General features: G+C 41.2%; 1 protein-coding gene across 9 annotated transcripts in view; it reads right to left on the minus strand.

Annotated features, from left to right (window-relative positions):
- Nucleotides 1–1,255: 1,255 nt before the first annotated feature.
- LOC119732391 (protein polybromo-1-like) overlaps nucleotides 1,256–25,023 on the minus strand; it is a 70,147-nt gene continuing 46,379 nt past the window's right edge. For 6 of the 9 annotated variants that reach the window (XM_038205876.1, XM_038205875.1, XM_038205870.1 and 3 more), the window contains 11 exons: nucleotides 23,512–23,565; nucleotides 18,168–18,284; nucleotides 15,626–15,887; nucleotides 14,325–14,388; nucleotides 13,723–13,818; nucleotides 12,737–12,888; nucleotides 9,666–9,887; nucleotides 7,687–7,779; nucleotides 5,752–5,863; nucleotides 4,392–4,616; nucleotides 1,256–3,447 (listed from right to left, as the gene is read on the minus strand). In XM_038205876.1, coding sequence (XP_038061804.1) covers nucleotides 3,399–3,447; nucleotides 4,392–4,616; nucleotides 5,752–5,863; nucleotides 7,687–7,779; nucleotides 9,666–9,887; nucleotides 12,737–12,888; nucleotides 13,723–13,818; nucleotides 14,325–14,388; nucleotides 15,626–15,887; nucleotides 18,168–18,284; nucleotides 23,512–23,565 — 1,446 coding nt within the window. In that variant the 3' untranslated portion in view covers nucleotides 1,256–3,398. The remainder of the gene's footprint in view (nucleotides 3,448–4,391; nucleotides 4,617–5,751; nucleotides 5,864–7,686; nucleotides 7,780–9,665; nucleotides 9,888–12,736; nucleotides 12,889–13,722; nucleotides 13,819–14,324; nucleotides 14,389–15,625; nucleotides 15,888–18,167; nucleotides 18,285–23,511; nucleotides 23,566–25,023) is intronic. The other 3 variants (XM_038205874.1, XM_038205873.1, XM_038205877.1) reach the window with 3 other exon arrangements.

The following is a 25,023-nucleotide window of genomic DNA, read 5'->3' on the forward strand; positions in this document are numbered from 1 at the left end:
GTCTGTATGGCTGTGTCTGTTTGTCATGTTTTATTATCAGTCGTCTCTTGCATTTCCCAGAAAAAAAGTTGCCGGTTTCAGTTTTACATTAGTCAGTTTTAATAATAATATAATAACAGAGTCTTATATACAGTTGCGCACGTACGTTATCTACCAACAATTAGGTACTCAAGGCGCTGGAAGTTATGTCTATTATTAAAGACAAGTAAATGAGGTTTTTAAGAAATATGAGACCCATTATGTAGCACCTGATAAGGGTTTACAAGGTGCTGCGGAGCATATTGCAGCCACTGCCAGAAATACCGGGGCAAACCCCTTCTCTTAGTGATGAGTGTTACTGGGTTCTTTAATGTGCATTACACAACACACGGGACCTATGGCTTTACGCCCCATCCGGAGGACGAAGCAATAATGGTAAAGTGCCTTGCTCAAGAGCACAAGCACCATGTTCCCACGGTCAGGATTCGAACCCATGTACCACGGCACACGAGTCGAACACCGTAACCATTGGACCACAGCACCCCACTTTTAAGCGAAAAGCGAGTGAAAATTTAGTCCAGCAGGTTTCGAGCCCGTCTCAGTTCATAAATGGGACGAGTTTCAGACTTTTATCGGGTTTATCTAAGTTGCAGGATTCTGAACAACTTCCCCACAATCTTCCCGCAATTAAGGTATCAGTATTGGCGAGTCTGGGACAAATGCAGAGCTTCTTCTCAACAAAGTGAATGATTCTACCCACAATTTGTCCAGAACTCGTACTGGATATAAATTGAGACAAGTTCTTCCCCATTTGGTTTATTTGATGATTTGAAGTAAGTTTTATTCTCTCAGAGTGATCTGGACTACTATTTATCAACTTGAAAGCGTTGTTAAACTTGCAGGTCTCATGATTTGGGCCAATTGATCTATCGCCGTTTATGAGTTAGCCACGCCCCTTAGACAACCGTATTGAGTTTTTGTACTGTAAGTTTTGTTTGAATCAGACTTTGGGCATGCTGCGTCCATTTGTATACATGTATCATGTAATTTGACAATATTTCACAAGCTGCGTTGACGTGATTCTAACGCGATAGGTCAATTGAACCCTTCACTTTTTTGTATGCCTAATACCACTTTTCTGCAACTTTGTATCATCAAATGCTGGAAAGAAATCTCAAATCTGGGAAGGTTAACATTCCAAACAAACATCGGGATATTTTGGGAAGTCGAGCGTTAGGAGATAAAAAACGAAGACTAAGCAATAAACACATGGAAATAGCAGACAGGCAGACATCTTTATTCACTTGTACTCCGAAGCAAAGTAACTTCAATAGCTTTAACTAAGCATTCCTGAAAATGGAGAATCTCTCATCTGGAATGTACCATACAAGTAGATGCTTTTGTAGCGATTTATTCAATATTGCAGTAGATTAAAGTACTGAATACTCCACATATTTGTGTTTAATCAATTCATGACAGCTTGCTATACTAGGTTGTGTAGCCATGCACCATAGTGCTGTGTAGAGAGAAGACAACATTTCAAGTACATGTCTCAAACTATAAAGCATTTGTACAAGAAACTCAAGTTAACACATTAGCATATCAGGCCAGCATGAAACGTTTGTAACAAACACATATTCATAAATACATGTACATAAGACAGTTTACCCATTCCTACTGGTCGAGAGCCCGTCACGAGAGTGGTTTTAAACTTTTTTCCTGGCACAGCTGCATTCTGCGCCACATCGCACAGTATGCGGCAGGCGTACCAATCTCCATATCAGGAGTGTTTTAGTACTACTCGCGCGAGGCACATACCATAAACATAGCCAGAGGGGTGTTTCACAAAACATGAAGTAAAATTGTTAAACAAAATCGTTGGAAATTTATTGTTTTGACTTGTTGACAGAATTGTATTTATGAATGGGAATAAATATGCGCTAGGCCGGGAATAAATATGCGCAAGGCCGGTAATAAACAAGTACATTTAAAACCAGCTAGGGGCCTCGACTCGGGCCATATTATCGGCGACCAGGCCTATACCGGCAAAGCATGTATTTATTCCCTTATTAAAAGTCTGTCCTGCAGTTAGCTAGTCATTCAATAAAAGGATAGTACTAGTAAGCATAGGTTACATATGCAACCCCCCCTCCAAGCTTGTTAGCCCCACCTCTACCACAATTTCAGCCTTCCAAAGTATTACAGGCCCAGCTATGGATCCCATTAGCAGAAACTATTGCTTAGCAAATATATGGACTGAGCAAATATCAACAAAGTACCAGTTACAAGCAATACACACTGCATGGCATTTCGACCGGTAACCATTTTTGCTAAGCGACTATTGTCTGTGCTTACCACAATATCCGCGCTTAACAGCTCCTCGAAATTGTGCTTAATTCAAATCACCAATGTGCCCACCTGCCTATTACTAAACAAACATTCATCTGCAGTACTTGTCAACTTAAAAACAATACAACAAAACAGAACCACTTTTAAATAAGCTACAAAAATGCAACAAGAAAACTAAAAGACAAAAAATATTTACACAGGAATGATTGGTCAGACTTCGGGAAAGTATCCCAATTGTATTCTGAAGACCTGGAATGGAATAGACCTAGGACATAATGACGTCACGCTTTTGTTTATATGTGCGCTTTGCTATGGGAGCCAGGTGGAGACGATGGGTTCAGCAAAGCACACATATAAACAAAGTGTGACTTCATTATGTCTTTTCAACCAAAGTTTCAAATAATAATGTTCCAAACCACTTCTTTTTCAAAGCAGAAAAGTTCATCGCACGGTTATCTGCAATCAGTATGAAACAGGATATTTTAGTTGCCAGAAAAACTTTGCACAAGGCAAATAAAAATTGCCATGCTATGACAATACACTGAAAATACTGACATAAATAATGTTTTTTTTTATTAAAGCTGAAAGCAAGTTCCGGCTCTAGAGTCAGCTGAGTTTGACTATAACTTAACTACTTTTCTACCACTTGCAACTCACAATACCAAAATCGAAGATTCAGTTGATGCTTCTGGACTTGGACATATTTATGCAACAATCAAGTTGTGTTTTGCTACTTAAAACGTTCCACTTTGGCACACTTTTGAGCGCAGTTTTTTTTGCAGTTTGTGCTAAGAACCCCATGCATTTAGCACCTCTTCAATGGCGCCCTCTATTGTTCCTGGACAATAGAAAGCCATTCTGGCGCCCTCTATTGTTCCTGGACAATAGAAAGCCGTTCTGGTCACTTCTACAAAGTTTGTGTTTACAGTGGGCCACCATTTTTTTGTTGATTTTTCAGGAATGTGCAATTGTTTAGCGATCGGGAGCCAATTGCAGAGCCTTTTACTTGGAATGACAAGGGGCTCAGTAAGCTTCCATGTGATTGGTCGATTCAATTTTTTTGCAGACTGCTATGTCTCGATAGTAATCACTTCAGGTTTTTCCTCTTCCTTGATGTCTCTGAAAATGAAAGAAAAAAATTAATAATTTACCAATATTTGTGCTCAAAGCACTTCATTATTATTACCCCTGCTTATTGAGCAAATGAAAACATTTCTGAGGCCATCTCAGTTCCCTGGAGAGAACACAGCTCAATGCTGCTATTTCGGCGCAAACAGCTATAAATTCAAACACAGCAACCATGTCTGCACCTCAGAGGAAAGCATTCTCTTCCTGGGTTTTGGAGAAGCAAATAATGACAAAGTGTCTTGCCCAAGGGCACACACATACACTCACCCAGCTCGTTTTTACTATTCTCATGAGGACCTGCCCCTTTCCTTCTTTTGTTCCCTTTTGTTTGCACTTTAACTTTTTCTTGTAGCTAGGTCCCATAAGGTTTGTACACAAGTTCTCCCGAGGACTAGTTCCAAGGTCCTCGGACCCATTGAAATCACACACCCCCCACTGTTTTAAGTCCTCAGTCTGAATGGATAATCAACCCACACAAGTGTGTAATAAACACCAGCAATCGTGGACCCCCTATTGTCCCTAATCCTCATTCCTTTGTTTGTACTTTTTAGGAAGACCTCCCATATGTTTTGTATACAAATTTCAATTGTGGACGTTCGGTCAATGGTGGACCCTTTGTTTGTGCCCTTACCCTTTTGTCCCTAGTCCACGATTGCCAGTGTTTACACACGCACACACACACACCACAAACTAAACTACCACATGCGGCTACCACACTACCTTGTAATTCAGTTGGCCATCCACCATACATCTATTGTTATCAATAAGAGTGGTAAGACATCTGCACTAGTAAGCAGAAGGTTTGGGTTCGAGTCCCCTTAGTAAGCTTTTGAATTTTTTCATGCAAGCCCTCGGACAACAGTGCTTATGAAATGAAGGGCAAAGAAACGCAACGTTTTTCCCCTGATGCCAAATTCCATCAGCCAAGAACTCACATGTTATAAGCCTTGCTTATCCTGAGCGAGTCGTGTAGCATGAGGTCTCGTAGCTTCCACAACGCCTTGACTGTCTCGCTCTCCTTGCTGGGTTTGTTGGCAAGCCAGTTGGTGGGCAAGCGGGCCCTCTGCTCTGGAGTAATGGCGACGTCCTCGGGACGAACGGTCAGGTTACGCTGCCAGTCGCTGACGTTCTCGGTGTTGGTGCTCAGCCCTTCGATGTATCTACACGGCGACAGGGGAAGATATGACACGGAAAGTTGTAATATTAATAACCTTAATGATGTGGTGCTAATATATCACTTTATACCAAAGTCCCAAAGCATTTCACAATAAGCCTCTGTACTGAGGACGTCACACTTTCTTTACATGTGCACTTTCCTATAGAGCCAGTGGTGCCCATGGTCCACTGAGCACCATAGGGAAGCACACACGTGAACAAAGTGTGATGTCATCAGTACAGAAGCTTATTATTTCCGCTGTTCATCAGGTCATGAGACCATTTTCTTTGCAGCAGCTCGAGATTCAGCGCAATCTGGTGTCTACCCTCACAGGTACACATTTATGCTCCTGGGTGGAGAGAAGCAATTGTAGTAAAGTGTCTTGCCCAAGAACACAAGCACCATCTTTCCGGTCAGGATTTGAACCCACACACCATCACACATGAGTCGAACACCGCCCATCCTCGTCGCCAATATGATGCCTGACTAAGACTAAATGAAGATAAATATCGGAGCCGAAATGAATGGACAAGGGAGACACGATTGTGCAGTATGGATATCTCGTGTGAGAGTGTGTAATTTAGTACATGCCATTCAGGTCAAGGGTCATAAGCTTATACTGCTCTAGAACACATGCAGAAGAAGGTGGCTATACAAATGCATTGCAATAATGTAAACATTACACACTGGACCAATGCATCTCATGAATCTCAATTGTACAAAGTCACATTAGAAAATCAATCATGTTAGGTTACAAGTAACAGGGACTGAATGAAGACAAATTAATACTTTTGTCACAATCTATTTGAATAGCTTGAGGCTTGATTTAAGACTAGTTGACTCATGATTGACCAGTGATACCCTGTGAAGACTTGACTTTATGACCTTTCGTAACTTGAAAGGGCCCATATAATGTAGTTTTTGGAATGGAATCCTTAAAAATGCACCTTGGTGTCCCATTTAATATTATTTTCGATGAACATTTTGCCATTTTTAAGGGCATTTTGGTGCTTTTTGGTTTTCATGCAAATGCAGGTTGCCATATTCATTAGCAAAAGTGTGATGTCATTTCGGGCAGGAGTAGAAAGTTGCACAAAATGTGTTCCTAAGAAAATCTGATGGGGCTATAAACACTGTACCTGATGTATGCCTCCGAGTGCAGCAATCGTTGAGTCCTTGGGGGCGGGGGCACAAAGAGTGGAGGGGGCGGCACCATCGGCTGTTGCATTGAGGAGCCTTGACTCTGCATACCTATTAGAACATTAGTAAATTCAACAGAGCTTAGCAAGTTTTGGATACTGTCATTTCATTTAAGACTGCAGACAAGAGAAGTTCACTGTCAAATTTGTTACATATCTGTGATAAAATTTCAACTGGGTCTCACGCCACTACCGGTAGTGCCTGTACCTTCCCAAACCGCCCTGCCTGTTATTCCCTATGGGCTCCGTGCGCCAACAAAAGAGGGCGCATTTTTTCCACTTTTGAAAGCTCCATGGACAGGAGCACGTTTTGGCGCTGTGACCGTAAACATGTCTCTGGTTCGCGGCCGTTTTGGCGCTTCGGTTACACTGAAATGACGTCATTGTTTCGACCAAAGTTGAACCGAGGTTTTCCGGTCGGTTCACTTATGTTTCAAGATGGCGGAAAGGTAAACAAGCTTAGCAGACGACGTTACCTTTTACAATAAATGGGGTTTAAATAGTGGGTTTTTACCTTCAATTAGTATGAAAGTTGATACAGAATATCAGGCCTACTATTTTTAGAACTTTAGGGGAAACGCTATAAAAAAACCTCCCACTTCTGCTTTGAATGTTATTGTTAATCATGTCCGGTCGTCGCGTGATTTTTTTGGGGGGTTGTGGAGTAACGTAGGCAGTAACATGACGTCATGAACAATTTTCCGGTCAGTCGTTTTCGCGGTGCACAGGAAACATGTTTCAGGTCACGGCTGTGACGTCAGAAACATGTTCCAGTTCAAGGGCTGCCAAAACGTGCTCCAGGACACACAGCATGCGCGTACTGTACTGTACTGGTTCGCGCGTGAAGTACGCACGACTTCCTGAATGTGCCAAAGCTATTAGCCACAGCGTCTTTGCGTGAGCGTCAGGCGTCGTCGGCATGTGAATACGCTCAAATTTAACTTGCGATGGTCTCCCAGACTACTCCCCCCCCCCAATTACTTTGGATCACTCAAAATACACAGTGGATGGACCGGGAACCAGTCTAGGTCATTCCCAACTCTCCTTTTCTGGCCGTTGAAGGGGTACTTGTGCACGGAGCCCATACCAGCAGAAACTACCACATCGTTCATCAGGGAATAGATATAGTGTTAAACAATGTAATTAAAAAGAGCTAATCCTGTGCTATACAGGGTGAGTAAAAAAAAAATGCAACCCAAATGGCAGGACCAATTTTTGAATGAAGTTTTGCCTGTAGCACTTTCAAAATCTAGGATATGAAAGCCCAGTCATTAAGCTTTCTTTTAGAACAAGAATCATTCAAATCACTTATGTACTTTTCAAGTTACGGAATTTTAAACACATCCACCGTTTTTAAGTTCTGTCCACGGATCACAAAAAAGGTAAGTGTTTTTTCAGCAAAACGAAAACAATTCTCATAGGGATGAATGTGAATTGTTTTCGTTTTGCTGAAAGAACATTAACCTTTGTTGTGATCGGTGGACAGAACTTTAAAATGGTGTTTATGTTCAAAATTCCGTAACTTGATGAGTACATGAGTGATTTGAATGATTCTTGTACTAAAAGAAAGCTCATTAATTGGGCTTTCACATCATAGATTTTGAAAGTGCTACAGGCAAAACTTCACTCAAAAATTGGTCCTGCCATTTGGGTTGCGTTTTTCGACTCGCCCTGTATTTGAGTTTCACTTTTAGCAGGAAAATCTGCGCATGTTTATTTACGGTACTTGCAGCCCAAAATTAAAGCCTTTTTTTTTAAAACTAGTTGTAGATGTCCAAATAAAAGAAGGTATTATTTTGTTAATCCTAAGTCCTTTAGGAGGAAAACAAGTGTAATTTGTTGAACAACACGGGCAAAGTGACTGGTGGTTGATACCTTGGTTCAGCGCAGGGCTAGGCGCTCCGCGAGGGCTCGGAGCGATGCCTTGCTGACCACGCGGTGACATCATCAACCCCTGACCTGCAACACCTAACATCAAAACATAAAAAAACGGGTTTTCTTGCCACGTGAAACCACAACCACAAGTCGCAGTGTTACGGAAGCCGAAACTTTGACCAAACAGTTTAGGACATTATGATGATATGACAACATGCAGACAAGCACAGTGAGGTGCAATTATGGAACTTGCAAGCACACATTCATAACAAAATAATCAGACCATGCTTTCGCTTACATTGATTGTGTGAACCATGCGGGTTGCAATGCTTCCAATCAGTGAAGAAATAGTTCGATAAATTTTAATGATCAAAACTGTCCCTCCCCCCCCCCTCAAAAAAAGTAGAATATGAAACTCTACTTTCCATACGAAAAAGTAAAGTCTGTCCCGAGCCTATACGGCCCATCGGGCGGGCGTTTATCTCCGGTTTCAGTGGCATGAAACGACTAAGAATATTTCTATTCCCCCTGGACAGGATGCCAGTCCATCGCAGGTTACTCCCTAGCTAATACCGGTACCCATTTATACTCCTGGGTGGAGAGAGGCAAGTGGGGATAAAGTGCATTGCCCAAGGACACAACGTATGGCCAGCAGCTGGATTCGAACCCCTGACCCTCTGATCATGAGTCACAAACCCTAACCGCTAGGCCACACTTCCCAATACGAAGGCCCCTTTCAATGGCGAAGCGTTGTGCTAGCTATTGCTCAGATAATCCGTCACGGGCAATTTGCTTTGTACAATAGCACGCACAGTGGTTTCTCCGTTGAAAACAGGCCTTGTCTGTGTACAGTGATCCTGAGCCCGGATTCATGTCGAATCTTGGTTTACCACAGCTTACAATTAGATTTGCAGTTAGTCATGGATAATTCTTATAAATTTGTAAAAATGCCAAATCCTTAGATATTGTATTCGGTGCTTAGAGAAATCTGCTATCTTTTTTGGCACTTGGCACATGTTACTGCATGTATTATTTTTATGTTGGCTTGCGTCACAGAGTGGAAACATTCAAAGTTTGTGCACATATTTTAAGCCACTGTTAAAGGGACACTGGGTCCTGGAACAGCCCAATTGGGCTACAAAACCTGCTCTGATTGAGATGATGTTAATCGGAACAAACTTTTAAAAGTAGGATATAAACATCCACACAACTATCCTTTAAAAACTGGGCGTTTTTGTGTTATTCCTGTATTATGCGTGCGAAAACGAATTTCGGGGTCCACTTTTGCGACCCCATAAATTCGAGCTGTTTTGATGCTAGTTGTGATTTCATTCGTAAAGTGTTCGCCTTTTGCGGACGTTGAAGAAACCATATTTTTTTGCATTGGTGATTGGTCACTGCTGTTCCCGAGACACACAACCTGTATATCATACACTGAAAACGACACGAAAAACGTATTCGTACTCCGTCGTGTCCGATGTAAACAACTGAGTCTTTTTCGTCTTTCCTCGGGAACGGTCAGACATTAGGTTGGTTTCCTTTCAACCAAGTATTTGAAATAGGATAAGTAAATAATCCAAAACATGAAATTTTCCGGGATTTCAGGACCTAGTGCCCCTTCAAAAAGATCATGATATGACTTCATGTACTGCGTAATAATGATTTCATTCATTACAAGCCCTGTTAGACATTTTGACACATGGTGGACGCAATTGGAAGGTGCTGATTGGTTTAAAACCTGTTTGCAGCAATATAAACAAATCGTAACCTTCTATTTTGCTTCCATATCTCATAAAGGATGATTAACACATTCACTGCTTCACTTAGGAGGGATTGATATGGTCATAATCTCATTTAGTTACTGTACGTGCATTTCATGCTGCTGGGCACCAGGGTACTGGTACCCAGCAAGACAACTATGATGAAATACATATCAGTGACCAAAACGTGACCGTGAATTACAAGCACGAACATCTCACCTGCTTGCTGTACATGCATTACATGCTGCTGGGCACCGGGGTACTGGTACCCGATCCCGGCCGGTTGCATGCCCATGGACATGGGTATAGCGTGCTGCATACCGCCAGGCTGGGCCATGGGGGGTACCATCCCTTGCATGCCAGTGGAATGGTAGACCCCGCCCATGTGACCGTTGGGGTAGGGGTGAGCGTGCATGTCGAGCATCGACGGCATTGCCATGCCTAGAGGGGTGGGGAAGTTAGGAGAGGGGGAAAGGGGAGGGGGTGGGGAGGGCAGATGGGTAAATGAACAGACACACACAAGGAGGCAGACATTTGGTTATCAGGCAAAAACATAACACATACATGCTGTTGGTCAAGACATGGCCTTACAAATGTACTCCATGCAAACACTTACTGGGTATCAGTTTACTTGTACTTGCCTGAGAAGGCAACAGTCATATTTTAGTGACATGGAACCGTTTTCTTAATAAGTTAAGGGTGGATGATGTTATTGTTAAGTTTGTTTATGGGTAAATTCTAAATGGGGCACTTTATAAGATTTCCACCATTTTCGAAGGCTTACAATTGTTAGGATATTGAAGAAAATCTTGAACAGCAGAAAAGCTATAAAGTATTTTTGGAATTCCTTTGCAAGTAAGTAATCAATGGTTTCCATAGAAACATCAAAATTTTAAAATTTTAAAATCAAAATGAACAGTTTAGTATCAAGCTGTCAAATAACGGCATTAGTATTAAACCAGAATGGTTTAGCTTCTTAAAAAAAGACGTTTCAAACAGCAATACACTTCCTCTGAGCCCCCCCCCCCATATTTGGCTTTATCAATAAAAAATTTGAAATGAATTAGTTTCAAATAAAGCAACAAAAACTTTGATTCACTATATTTGTTCTGACCAAACACAGAAGTTTACATAGCGTAAATATGAGTGCGAACTTTCACTGCGGCCTTCAGACCCTAAACATGCTTTATTTTTAAGTCTTTGTCACCCCCCCCCCCAAAAAAAATTTGTCTACAAGCATAAGTTCAGCAGTACCAAGTACCACCCAAACATTAAACAAATGCATTTTTGAAAATTTTTCAATGTCCAGAATACTTCACCCAAAATTTGTAAATGAAGATCTTGATTTCAATTTTGCCCAACAATCCGTTGGAGTAAAATTCATGTAAACAACACAGTAGTGCCAAAAATATTGCTTAGCGTTTCTTTGCGATGCTAACGAAAGCTGGAAAGCATGCCAACGTCAACAGTGCAAATGCCACGAATATCACAATATTGAAAGATTTTCCAAACAAAAACCAAGCAAATAATGTCCGCAAGCCAGCAGCTAATTAAAAAAAAAGAAAAAAGAACACACCAAATATTATCCAGAACTGTGCATAGACCATTAAACTATTGGCCTGGTCAAGGCATTCAACAATTGTCCTATGATCTATGGTCGGCCGCTAACAATAACAGTAGCTGCACGCTTTGCACTCACACGTACTGTACGAAGTGCGAACAGCGACCTAACGGGGCTAGGCTACAATATGCAATCAGTACGTACTGGTAAAACACCTTGGCACAACGGTCGCTTTGGCCTATTTTTTTTCGGTAAATTTGCATTTTTTGTCGCTGGAGTTACATCCAGTTATATTTGGTCTGCGAACTCCAAACTTGTTGGAGAATGCAGCCACACTTTTCAGCTCTATGTCCATGTAAAATACTAGCCTCCATGACCAAGTACTGAATAATAATCTCATCTTTATTCACATACGAGGTCGTCACTGGAAATCCAGACAAACATAAACCGTAAAACCAGCACCAACTGATTTGCATATCGTAGCCTAGCCGTGTGAGGTCGCTGTTCGGGCTTCTTACAGTACGAGTGAGTCATATCACAGGTTAGTGGCTGGCCATCGATCATCGGACACTGTCGTTGAATGCCTTGACCAAGGATATTAAACTAAAGGCCTTGTTGTATTTTAAGCAAATACTAATGCGTCACAAATGTGTACCATTAACAGCAAACGTTTGCGTTGCCAATTAAGAAAAGCTGACGGCATTCTACTCCAACAAATTTTCACTGTTAGGCCAAAAAAAAAAAAATATTCGGTCTCTGGTCAGACCAAAGTTCCGGAATTGACGCGGCCACGCAACTTTTTTTTTTTTTTTTGCTTTTTTTTTTTTTTCTTCAAGCTTGGATTGTACAGACAAGGTGGGGTACTATTTTGCTTTTTTGGTTTCCTCATGTACATTGGTGTCCTCCATAATTTGCCTTTGGTGCTTTCGATCATTTGCCTTGGTGCAATTTACCATTCTTTGGTAAAAAAAATTGAGGAGGTGCGCAAATAGAGGGTGCTGTTGGAGCTACCGCGGAACATTTTGGAAAAAAAAGATCGACGCGCATGATTAAAATCGACGCGCGCGCTGACCAGAGACCGACTTATTTTTTTTTTTGGCCTTAACGTCCATAAATATTGAACTCATTTCAATTTTACATTTGTAGCTTAACTTTTCATTGCCATAAAAAAAATAATAAACAAATAAACAAAAAAACAAAAAGCCATGCCTTGGGGGGTAACGTTAAAATAATAGTGGAGAAAATTAATAAATTATAAAATTTGCTTGTGTTTTTCTTGAGGGTGTTAGGGTTATTCGGTTAATGTTACAACGAAACGCAACTCATAGGAGGGGGATATTTTTGGGGGGGAGGTTTGGTCGAGAATGGGTTATGTGTTATCCCATGATGGGAGGCTGGTGGGTCATATTAGGTGCAGCTGCGGTGCAGTGGATACGTTGTCTTAACTTCCAGGGCAAAACGTTTTGAACCTAATTCGCTTAAAAACTAAACTATCCATGTTCAACGTATCAAAGATAACGTGTACCTATCTTTGGCAAAAAATTTAAAAGAATATTTTTTAGGTATACAACAAAACTCCTATTCATTTCAGCATCTGATTTGCAAAGAAAATAAAATTTTCTGCAGGTCTGGATTTATTCCTACTAGCAACAGATTTGTTTTTAAATCCTTTTTACCTGTGACCCTTGACCTGGTAGCCATGGCAACAACAAATCCACAGTGCACCTACCTTGCATGCTTGCATGAGATGAATGTGAAAGCTGTTGGGTTGCCATCCCCACGGGGGTAGGGGGACCGACAATACCCATGATAGCTCCCCCACCTGGTGTGCCGGAGCGTCCCTCCTCCTGGCCGTGAAGGGCGAAGCGCGAAAAGTAGTTCCTGCGGGAGAAGTCAAATTTATCAAACACAAGTTGAAATCAAAAATTTACATTGGGGTTAAAAGAGAGGCTGTGCTGGCCTATCTGTATCTTGACCAATGAGGCTTCAAGCGAATTCATGAATATTTATGAGCAACACTGCCTCATGCATATTAACCTACTGACATCCTGAGGTAGATATGTATTTTGCCTGTTGATGCAAAATCATGAATATTTATGAGCAACACTGCCTCATGCATATTAACCTCGACATCCTGAGGTAGATGTATTTTACCTGTTGATGCAAAGTCATGAATATTTATGAGTATTACTGCCTCATGAATATTAACCTGTTGACATTTGTGGAGAGATGTCCTTGTCCTTTCATGCAAAATCCAAAATATTAATGTGTTTCACTGCCTCATAAATATTAACCTACTTGTGTTTTTACGCAAAAATCATAAATATTTATGAGTTACACTGCCACATGCATATTAATCTACTGACATGCTGAGGTAGATGTATTTGCCTGTTCATGCAAAATCATGAATATTTATGAGTAACGTTGCCTCATTAATATTTACTGGCTGACATTCTGCTGATAGATGTTCTTGCCCTTGATGCAAACTCATGAATGTTTACGAATTTAAACTGCCTCATGAATAATTACCTGCCGACATTATGATGATAGATGTACTGCCCAATGAGGCTTCAAAGCAGAATCTTGAATATTTATGAGTTACACCCCCTCATGAATATTTAACTACTGACACTCTGGGGATAGATGAACTTGCCAATGAGGCTTCAAAGCAAAATCATGAATATTTGTAAGTTACAGAGCCTCATGAATATTTACCTGCTGACATTCTGGGAATAGATGTACTTGCCCGTTGCCGCCTTCATGTGGACTTCCTTGCAGTGTCTGATCAGACGAGACAAAGCCGGGAATGGCCTGGTATCAAACAAAAGAATGAGCAAAAATCAACGGTTGCTATGGCAATATGCAAATGTAGTCTGAACGCAGCCTATAAAACTCGTCACTGAAGCAGGAAGGACTCAACAGCTTATAATTAACTGGTCATCACTGGTTGACAAAAATTACTCGCTTAATCATACTCTGGTGAAAGAGATTAAAACTACGTTCGCGATGATTTTAACGTGCCATTTCCATCGACTTTTCATCGACTTTTCTTCGAAATTTCTTCGAAATTATGATTGAACATTTTGTGAGAAAAATCCTTACACAAAATCAAATTTTGTGGGACACACTGTAAAAAAATCGGAAATTTCGTTGGAAAATTCAAAAAGTCGGTTTTCCGATTAAAATCGGAAAAGTTTCATCTCTGCACTGCGGATCCTGAACATGTTGAAACTTGTGCGACTTTATTTGAGTTTCGTGGAAACAAGGTCTGATATACATCAAGGATATTGTGAGTTTCTGGTGGTCTCTTGACTTACTGGTTTTTGCGGTATCTGACGCAGCTCTTCCAGTAGCAAGGGTAGGTAAGCTCATTGGGTTCACCTGAATAAAAAAACAACAAAATATGAAAAATACTCAAACCATATCAACCAAAACAATGATTTGAAGCTTTGCATGGTGAAATCAGCAGTAGGATTAAGCCAGTTTCTGTGGTAAGCAGCTTCACCAACTTTGGTGAAGCTGGGCCCAATGTCATGCCGCTGCTTCACAGTAAGCAGAAAAGTTGCGCAAACTATAGCAGAAAATTGTGCTAAGCTTAAGCACTATTTCATGTTGTGGATGTGCTAATGCCTGCGCGTGCATGGCAACTTCCATCGTTCTGTCAGTAATTGAACCCTAACCCTCCAGGGTATTTTGGCTAGAAACCCTGCCAAACGCAGCAACATGCAACACTTGTCTAAGCGTGTAACCTTTGTCTAAGCGTCAAACTGCCCAGCGCAGCAAGATCCATCAGGCCAAAAAATCTCAAGGCCAAACTGCCTCAGAGTCTGTGGTCACCCAATGCAGCAGGATACAACTGTGGCATTGTTCAATAGGACTAGCTCTCATTGTCTCAGAAGTGGCCGTTTATGCACTGGTGTTGATAGCTGAATGCATCAAAGTGCACCAGACTCTTCCACCTGATGCACTTTGTTGCGTCTGACAGGATTAGGGTTAAAGCTATAGTCCATCATTTGCAATTAGTGCATTTTGTTCGTTTGAAGCAACAAAAGTGTTCAAAATCTAATGAAGGATACCGAACAACTTACTTGATGAAGTTTCAGCTCAGCTTCAGCTTCATATTCCGAGAAAAACAGCATTCTAGGATCTCAATTTAAAATCAATAGTTGCTAAATCATGTTTCGAATTGTTTTGAATTGCAGCTTTATGCGATGTCGCGCACTGATCCGACGAATTATAGCAATGGCGCGCGCCTGTGCGTCGTTCCAATGCTTGTGCGCGCTGCGCCGAATAACAAAACGAACAACTAATTTAAATTTTCCTACAGTGCTTCTTAAGAAGCACCGTTGGAAATGCCTTCTTTCGTTGATTTCTTCAAAATGAGAGCTTGCCAGAAAGGATAATTTCACAGGGAGTTTAGTCCCCTTACTATCTTTCAACCAGTATGTTTTTCAACAATAATTACGCCAGTTACTTTTTTGGAAAGCTGCAAATGATGGACTCGGGCTTTAAGCAACTTTTTCCACTGAGTTAAGCGGGCCTTTTGTGAGCTTACTGCTTACGAACTCCATGGAATAGATGGAGGTCTCGTTAGCAGAAAATTGTGCTTAGCGCTTACCGACTGCCTTGAGATGGTCGCCAGTCTCCACGATGTGATTCAACAGATCCTCCTGGTCTTCATACTGATGGTCGCAGCCGTCCCAGCCGCAGTCAAAGATGTGGATGGTATTGGAGCCTGGGCCCTTTGCTTGGCCAGGGGTCTGGCCCGGTACCGGGGGATTGGCAGCCTCTCGGGATGCCCGCTCTATGGCCTTGACCTCGGCGATGGCCGCCGCGCGTTCCTCGTACTGGTTCTTGTCAGTCGAGGGCAGCTGTCGCCACTGTTTGCGAAAGGAATATTCAACAAAAAGTGTTGATTTCACGCTGATTCTTCCATAGATATTCAATTAACCGTTGATTCAGTTTTGAAGTCACAGAAAGGTCAGTGAACACCACCTCTGAAAGGGGTCAAGGTTTTTTAAAATTGATGATTGCAGATGGTGAAATTACATGGACGGTCAGGCAACAGATAATTTCTGAGAAATTTTCAGACAAGAAAAAATAAACCAATTTCTCATTTGCTCGCTTCCTTTTTCCCACCCGCCTTTTTTTCCCCCTGTATTTTTTTTCTAATCATACATTTCCATTCAAAATCTGGTAGAAAGGAGTGAAGGCTCCTTGGACACATAAGTATCAGCAAACCAATCCCGTTAGCTCGGTGGTCAAGTGGTAAGACATCTGCACTAGAAAGCAGAGGGTCACGAGTTTGAGTCCCACCCGAGTGATTTTTTTTTCAACTTTCACTTGGGAGGTAACACACTGAGTATACGGTGTTTATACAGCGTGAAGGCCAAAACCTAATTTGATTTATCACTGTAAGAGAACCAAGAAAATGGAAGGATCTATCTAGTCACCTTGGAAAATCTGCCATCTTGAGGGGGGGGGGGAGGGAAGGCTGCCTCCCTCCTTTTTTTTAACAGCTGGGAGGAAACACTATTTTTCCCACTTGGCCTTTTACCTGAACATTAATAGATGTGGTCAGTCACATTTGTGGTCAGTCAAAAGTGTCACCTGAGTTTGTCAAGGAATTGAACCCCTTAAGGATGGGGCGTAATGGGGACATTCCTCCATACATAGAGCAAGTGACCCGCATGACTGCACAGCCTTTGTGTGGTAGCGGGACTGCACAAAAGCAGCAGCTGTGGGAACTACCCACTGGCTCGTGCCACGGTATACCACAGCTGGCAACTGCATTCCAGTGAGGATAAGCGGCCGCGGCCATGACCGCTTCCCGTACCCGAGGGGTTAAACATTCTTCATGTGACAGCTCAGAACTGACTTGTGCTGGTTCTGTATGTCCGAACACTGTTTGTTTCTGATTTCAATGAGTGCATCTTACAGATCATACAATGCTGCCAACCTGGGAAATGGCACTTTAAGATCACTCAAAGAGAGCACATAAATTGAGTATTGTTTTCCAGGTTTGTGTGAGCAACTTTTTTTTTTTTTAGGGATGTTCATTTTAGGATTTTTTTATTTAAACCCTAACTCCCTAGGCCTTTTTGCTAGGATGTAGCCTCAATCCTGCAAAATCCTCCAAGTGGCCTCATGGAAAAATAGCATATCGCCTCAATCCTGCAAATTCCTCCATTATTTCTTGAATGTGGTCCGTGGAGGGGTGACCACTGCCTGAATCCTGCAAATCCTGCAGCAGTGACTGTCAATATGTTCAGGCTTGGCCAGTGACATCCTGGAGCAGTGCGGAGGATTTCACGCATAATCAAGGCCTATATTAATGCATGGCTGAGCAAAACACAACACAAGGTCTGGCCCAAGACCTTGACAAAGTGCATCCTTCAAAATCAGTAACCCAGTTTTGCCAAGTAACCTCAATCCTCCAAATTCCTCCAATTTGGCAAAGAAGAGTTTGAAGAATTCAGGGCGGTTAGGGTTAATTTGAAAATGTGTCCCGTATCGTATTGTCTTTTTTCCAAACACTGAATTGTTATAAAAAGGTACTTGCGATTGCTAACGACTTAATTTGCATGTTGACTGTACTTGCATCATAACCTCAATCCTCCAAATTCCTCCACTTTGGCAAAAGAAGATTTTGAAGGATTCAGGGCGGTTAGGGTTAATCTGAAAAAGTGTCCCATATCGTATTGTCTTTTTTTCCAAACACTAAATTGTTATAAAAAGGTACTTGCGATTGCTAACAACTTAATTTGCATGTTGACTGTACTTACATGTACATCATAACCTCAATCCTCCAAATTCCTCCACTTTGACAAAGAAGAGTTTGAAGGATTCAGGGCGGTCAGTGTTAATCTGAAAAAGTGTCCTGTATCGTATTGTCTTTTTCCAAACACTGAATTGTTATAAAAGGTACTTGCAATTGCTGACCGACTTAATTTGCATGTTGACTGTACTTACATCATAACCTCAATCCTCCAAATTCCTCCACTTTGACAAAGAAGAGTTTGAAGGATTCAGGGCGGTTAGGGTTAATCTGAAAAAGTGTCCCGTATCGTATTGTCTTTTTTCCAAACACTGAATTGTTATAAAAAGGTACCTGCGATTGCTAACGACTTAATTTGCATGTTGACTGTACCGGTACTTACATCGCTCCCAATGAGTCGACTGATCTCCCCAAATGACATCTTGGGGTTATTCTTCTTAACGTCGGCTCTCTGCTCACTGGCAAACAGGATGAAACCACTGGCATGGCGAGGCTTGGGCTGTAAGTACAAGCAAACATGAAAACACATGAGGAGAAAATGTGAAAACTACTGAAGTTGATTAGTACAATGATGAAACTTCATGTATGGGTTGTTAAGCATGGCTGTCGACAGGATTTTTTCTGGTTGGGGAAAGGAGGCGGGGGGGGGGGGGGGGGGGGGGGGGGGGGGGGGGGGGGGGGGGGGGGAGGCGGGGGGGGGGAGGCGGGGGGGGGGGGGGAAGGGGAGCAATTGATGGCCATGGAAAAAGTTGGGGGGGGGGGGGGGTGGACATCATTTGATGCTTGAGGCGCTGTTCAAAACTGAATAAACTGAATAAATTTATACCGAACATTTCATGGCCCACTCTGTCAGTTTTGATAGTTACTCATACAAAAAATTACAGTACTTAAACCATGTTCTTTTCTTTCGCTCCTTTTTGACATGGGCTTTACAGAGGTTTGGGTGTTTGTTTTGCTTTTACGGCAAGAAAGATGCGTGCACTTTATGTAATTATCGCAGGATGTCAACATCTAACATGCAAAATCTCCAAATCCAAGTTGTTTTAGTATGAAATAAAAAATGTTAATACTGATGTGCTCAGTGTGGGGAACGTAATAACTGTTTCAGTTTCAAGCAGATTGATTTGGGCAAAGCGAAGAGGAAATATTTTGGTAGATCGATATATCTGGTCAATGTTTCTCATTAGAGCACAAGACAATGAGACAGACAGATAGATAAACAGTCAGACAAAAACAAAATCACATAATTATTGGTGAAATGGCTGGTTAGGCTATGAAAAGAAGAATCAGTTACAATCAATATTCTCAGGCACTCAAGATACAATGTTTGTTTCTACGAGATGGCAATATATTTCCAGATATTTTTGTTTAGTGAAAGGAACCAAATAACATAAATTCTGTCCTTTGTTTATGTATACCTTAGTAAAGGTCCAGTGCTGTTGACACCGTTGACCATATTTGGCCTTTTGTAAACAAACATGCATATCTAGTCCTACACAACACAATCATTTGTTACGCAGACAAATCGAATGAATCTGCAATCGTTTATTGCTTAACTACACAAACCATGCACAAGTCCTGCCTACAAATATGAATCCATATTTGTTTATGGTTAGGCCAAAAAAAAAATATTTGGTCTCTGGTCAGACCAAAGTTCCGGAATTGACGCGGGGACGCGGCTTTTCTTTTTTTGTGGCTTTTTTTTCTTTTTTCTTCAAGCTTGGATTGTACAGACAAGGTGGGTACTATTTTGCTTTTTTGGTGTCCTCATGTACATTGGTGTCCTCCATAATTTGCCTTGTTGCTCTCCATAATTTGCCTTGGTGCAGTTTCCCATTCCTTGGTGCTCTTTGGTAAAAAAAAATTGAGGAGGTGGGGCAATAGAGGGCGCTGTTGGAGCTACCGCGGAACATTTTGAAAAAAAAAGAAAGATTGACGCGCATGATTAAAATCGACGCGCGCGCTGACCAGAGATCGACTTATTTTTTTTTTTGGCCTTACACGTAATTGGTTAATGCTCAAGTGTGATCATAAACACTGCAGTAAAAGAAAGTCCACACACATTGGATGGGTCATAATTTGAATCTGATCGTCCTATGATATTTTTATTCATATAGATCTTTGGGGAATTTTGTTGCTCAACATTTTGATACCCTGTTTGCTACCAAAGACTGTAATTGTCCAAGATCGACAAGGGTTTATGCAAAATGATGCAGTCTGAAAAGGCTGCAAATTTAAAGAGTACGCGAGTGAAAATTGTTGCATGACAATGTCACACTGACTGAAACGAACGGCAGGGAATACCGATCACACAGTGCTTGCATGCATGGGAGCACGCAAATTGAATTACCCGCGCTTTGTTCGGGCACTGAACTTTCGAAACTGCATCATTTTTCACAAACCTTTGTCAATCTTGGACAATAAATTTACAGTCTTTGGTAGCAAACGGGGAATCAAAATGTAGCTAACAAAATTCCCCAAAGCTATAAATTACGTTATCGTAAGATGATCAGATTTAAAATTATGACCCCTCCAATGAGTGTGGACTTTCATTTTTTGCGGTGTTTAGTATGCATAATGGATCTGTAGTGTTTGAGTTCCACACATATCACCACAGTGCATTTACTGCAACACTTTTGCAGTTTTCTTATTTTTGGTATCATTTTTGTTTTGTTTCTGCCGTATGCAGTTTTGGTAAATAATGTCTCAGCCATCAAATTCTATCATACAAAAAATAGGTTAGAGTGATAGAAAGCACAGGATTGGACGAAGAAGGTTAACCACTAGTACATGCACATGTAGGAAAAGTCGAGTGAGAAAAGGATTGAAGACATCGCATTGATGTATGAGCAGAATCACAAGGGATTGAGATTACAGCTAGCTTATAGACTCTGTGCATTAAGAACATGTACCCCCTCAATGGTGACGAGAGAGATATGACCATAGAGCTATATTAAATTACTAGAATGCTAACTCGCTGTACAAATGAAGCCTGCTGGGCGCATCCATGTTTGTGCACAAACCTATGGAAAACACGAATTTTAGTACGGCTTCAGTACGGTTCTGTGTTTGTATTCTATACCAGTGCATTATCGAAGCCGATACACCAAAAACTGCAACCCACATTCAGTAAATGAGCGTTTCATTTTGCTCTGGGCAAATAACGCAAACATACGCATGCTGCGCATATACCCGCTGCAAATTATTTTGCTGTGACTTTTTTAACCGTCATTACGCGCTTAAGTTGTTTGCGTAAGTTGTATTTGCGCCTTGCATTTTTAGTACACTTTCAAAATTCACTCCATAACCAATTAATTTCATTATGTTCTACAAACACGCACATGAATTCAAAATGTCTGCTCCCAGGAAGGATTCAAAGTATCTCCGCGCGTAAGAATGAGGAGTTAGCACTCTAGTAATTTAATATAGCTGTAGAACAAAACAATTGCAATTTTGTTAACTCTTCATCTTTTTTGTTTTTGGTTTGGACTGAAAAGGTATCAAAAGTGGTAAGAATGTGATGGAGCAGTTTAAACGTGATGTTTAAATGAGCATTTCATTTTGCTCTGCGAAAACTTAAGCAAACGCAAATGCGTCTAGGCACTGCAGATGATTTTTGCTGTCGTTTTTTTTCACCCTCATACTCACAGAAAACACCCTTAAATTGTGCATTTAGGTGAGGGTGAATGGAAAGTTTTCTGCCCCCTGTACAGTACATGCTTACTTGTGCATCCAAGCATTGTGACCTGCTCTTGCGGCTCTTATGTTTAGGAACATGTAGTCTTTTTCCAAGAAAAGAATTGCTTTTTTGCTCCCGTACTAATGCGACTGGTTCCAATCCCTGGCTAGCATTGTAAAGTCACCGTGGGGCTACAGGGCATCATCAACTGGACAAAAATTAATCAAATCCTGTTTTGGGAACTTTGGTACTGCTACCCAAGAATTGCTGAGCATACATGCCAGCTGCACTGTGTATGCCAGTAGTGCTTGTGCATCGCAGTGTTGTAGTCGAGACCAGCACAAGACCAGCAACAAGACCAGCAACAAGACCAGCAACAAGACCAGCAACAAGACCAGCAACAAGACCAGCAACAAGACCAGCAACAAGACCAGCAACAAGACCAGCAACAAGACCAGCAACAAGACCAGCAACAAGACCAGCCACAAGACCAGCCACAAGACCAGCACAAGACCAGCAACAAGACCAGCACAAGACCAGCAACAAGACCAGCAACAAGACCAGCAACAAGACCAGCAACAAGACCAGCACAAGACCAGCAACAAGACCAGCAACAAGACCAGCAACAAGACCAGCACAAGACCAGCAACAAGACCAGCAACAAGACCAGCAACAAGACCAGCACAAGACCAGCAACAAGACCAGCACAAGACCAGCAACAAGACCAGCAACAAGACCAGCAACAAGCAACAGGACAAGAACAATGACAAAGGAATGCTTTTGTCACAGTTCATTTGAATAACTTGTGACTTGACTTGAGACTGAAGGTCTTGTGTTGGTCTTGTGATGGTCTTGCAGGGTCACACTGGCATAAGGTAGGCTCAGGATTTCTGAGGATGGTGTGTCAATATTTCCAAGACTGGATATGATTAATCTTTTTGACAGCGCACTCTACCACCTTGATGGCTTAATGATCTTGACAGAAATTGGGAATGGCTGCAGTATGGGATCAAGTTAGGTCCAAATTCATGACATTAGGTAAAGGATCAAGGCTAGTTGCAATCAGACTAATGAACTATTTCTGCACAGGGTCCAAACAGAAGTAGTAATGGAGGTTGTAGATACAACCCTGACACGTGTTGGGTATGACATTTTATTGGGGAGGAGGGTTAATGCCGATGCTGAATTACATCCAATGTTATTCAGTGGGTTTGTAAATCAGTAGTGCAAATGTGTGATGTGTTCTGGCAAAATGAGACAGAACTGGGCAGAGGTCGAAATGAGGGTTTGCAGGTATTAAACTTCTCTTTGCAATACTGTTTGTTGCACTTCAATCGGCCATTCTGTTGACAAGTTATGGCTGTTTAAACTTCGCAATATCAACATGTCCAAAAAGTAAAATACTGAGAAAAAGGCCATGAAAGTTTCAAGTTAAGTATTCATGAAAATGAAAGATGCCGATTGTTTCCCCTTAAAAACACTTTTATTCCACATTTTTATACTAAGTTTTTAACATATGTGTAGTAGACATATAATGATTACAAATATGAATAAATCTGAAGATAGAAAAAAAAAATCAACCCTATTTATAGTTTCTTGCATGTTTCCCCACTATGCCTTTGCCCATTTTCATCTCGTTTTACCAGAACGCCTCACATATAAGATCAAGGAGAACAGGAAACTTCCATGGCATTTTTGATGGATCCTTTCTGAATCCTACCCCCCCCCCCCAAAAAAAACCCCCCATTCATTCAAAGAAACCTGTGCCATGTTCTTTCAACTTTCCAGTGGTATCCAGCCCAAAGTAAAGTAATAGTAGCTGGGCTCTACCTTCCTCAATCCTACAAAATCCTCCAAAAACCTTCTGGCAAATGTTGAAGGTTCTGTGAATGTTAGGGTTAATATTACCAGATGTGAATCTTATTAGAACCGTTAAATGGAAGTGAGGATCAAGGTTTTGGTGACGTCTGTGAGTGGGAAGGTTAAAGTATGGATTTAGAGGCGGTTCGTAACCATGGAAACTGGAAAGGATTAATTGTTCGGTTACCGCTTTCTGACTACTCGATGGCCGAGAGTCCACAGTAGGGCTTGCCTTCCAAACCTGAAAGACAGTAAAACTCACCATGAACTCCCAATTTGCATCACAAGTAATTTCCCTTTCCCAAAAGTTGGGTATTTAATTAATTTTCTACATGTAGGTCTTGTCAAAACAATAATTCAAACAGTACTTTTATTTGGCCATGGAAACTGGAGGCGTTCCTTAAAATCTAAAACAGTTTTTGGGAAGAAAGATAAAGAGATTATTGAACAAAGAAAATTACACAAATATGGATCAAAACCTGGAACTCTGTTAAACTGAGCGATGTCGGTACTGTCTCGCCAACAGTGGGCTTGGTAGCTCAATTGGAAAGTATTTGAGAGGCCGCTGGTTCAAATCCTGATTAAGTCAATTTTCTTTGTTCAGCCACAGATGAATCCAAAGTGAACCAAATCAGTTTCCCTTTTGGTTTACTGAGCAACTAGCCCAATTGGGAGACAATTGGTATGTTTTTCAGAGGGTGCAGGTTCGAACCCAGTGTCAGCCAATTTGTCCTGGTCAACTTTGGTCAATTATGACAACATTTGGTGTCGTTCAAAGGTACCCAGCTATTGAACGACACCAAATGTCGTCATTCTTGTGTCACTTGCATTTATTGTTTGAACCTTCAGACCGAAAGAAATTAGTTTACAGCACCCCCAACATGTTACAGATACAAAAGAAACCCAGAAAAGCTGATCAGGTTTAATAATGAACAGAGATAGCTTTTGCACATTTAGATGATGGAAAAAGTGCGTAACGTTTTCCAGGAGCAGAACAACAAGCTTCTCTAAAGATGGAAATTGCCTGTTATGTAAAATGGAAATTCAAAGGAAAATTGTTTTCTGTTTTTGAGACATGTAAAGACCATTAGAAGTAATTGGGCCAATTACACATACATGAAAGCGTACAAAAATGAGAACGTGATCTTGAAAAGATATAAGAGAATCAAAAGACACTTTTACGTTTTGGGACTTAACACCCATAACATTTGGCGATGATACAAGCAGGCACAGTCACATTATGCCTTTGGCATCATCTTAAATAGTTTTCTAAGATACCATGTTCAATATCAACCAGCTTAAGTTTGTGGAAAGAGGCCGGGGTTGTGACTTATGAACGGAACTTGTACAATATGAGGTGTTCTAAACTACACGATTTCCCAAAAAGCCGACAGAGAGAAATATTCACAAGACATTTAATGATACAAAGGGAGTCAAACACCATATTCTTGACTACAAATTGGAGAACAAACACAATATTTTTTGACAGAGCACAACACAAATTGTCCTCTACTACATGGGAATTTTACAAGGGATCTGTGTGCAAAATGATTCGGCAAAGTATTCCAGTTGACCATCATTCTGTTTGGAGCTTTTGCTGATCAGTTTCTGCAATGTAGGGCTGTGCAGTTTTGAATAATTCAAGTATTCTGCCTTGTACTTGATCGTATATTCAAACATTCCAACAAGGATAAGCAAG

This window comes from Patiria miniata, unplaced genomic scaffold (genome assembly GCF_015706575.1).
Source record: "Patiria miniata isolate m_02_andy unplaced genomic scaffold, ASM1570657v1 HiC_scaffold_24, whole genome shotgun sequence".
Classification (NCBI taxonomy): Eukaryota; Metazoa; Echinodermata; class Asteroidea; order Valvatida; family Asterinidae; genus Patiria; species Patiria miniata.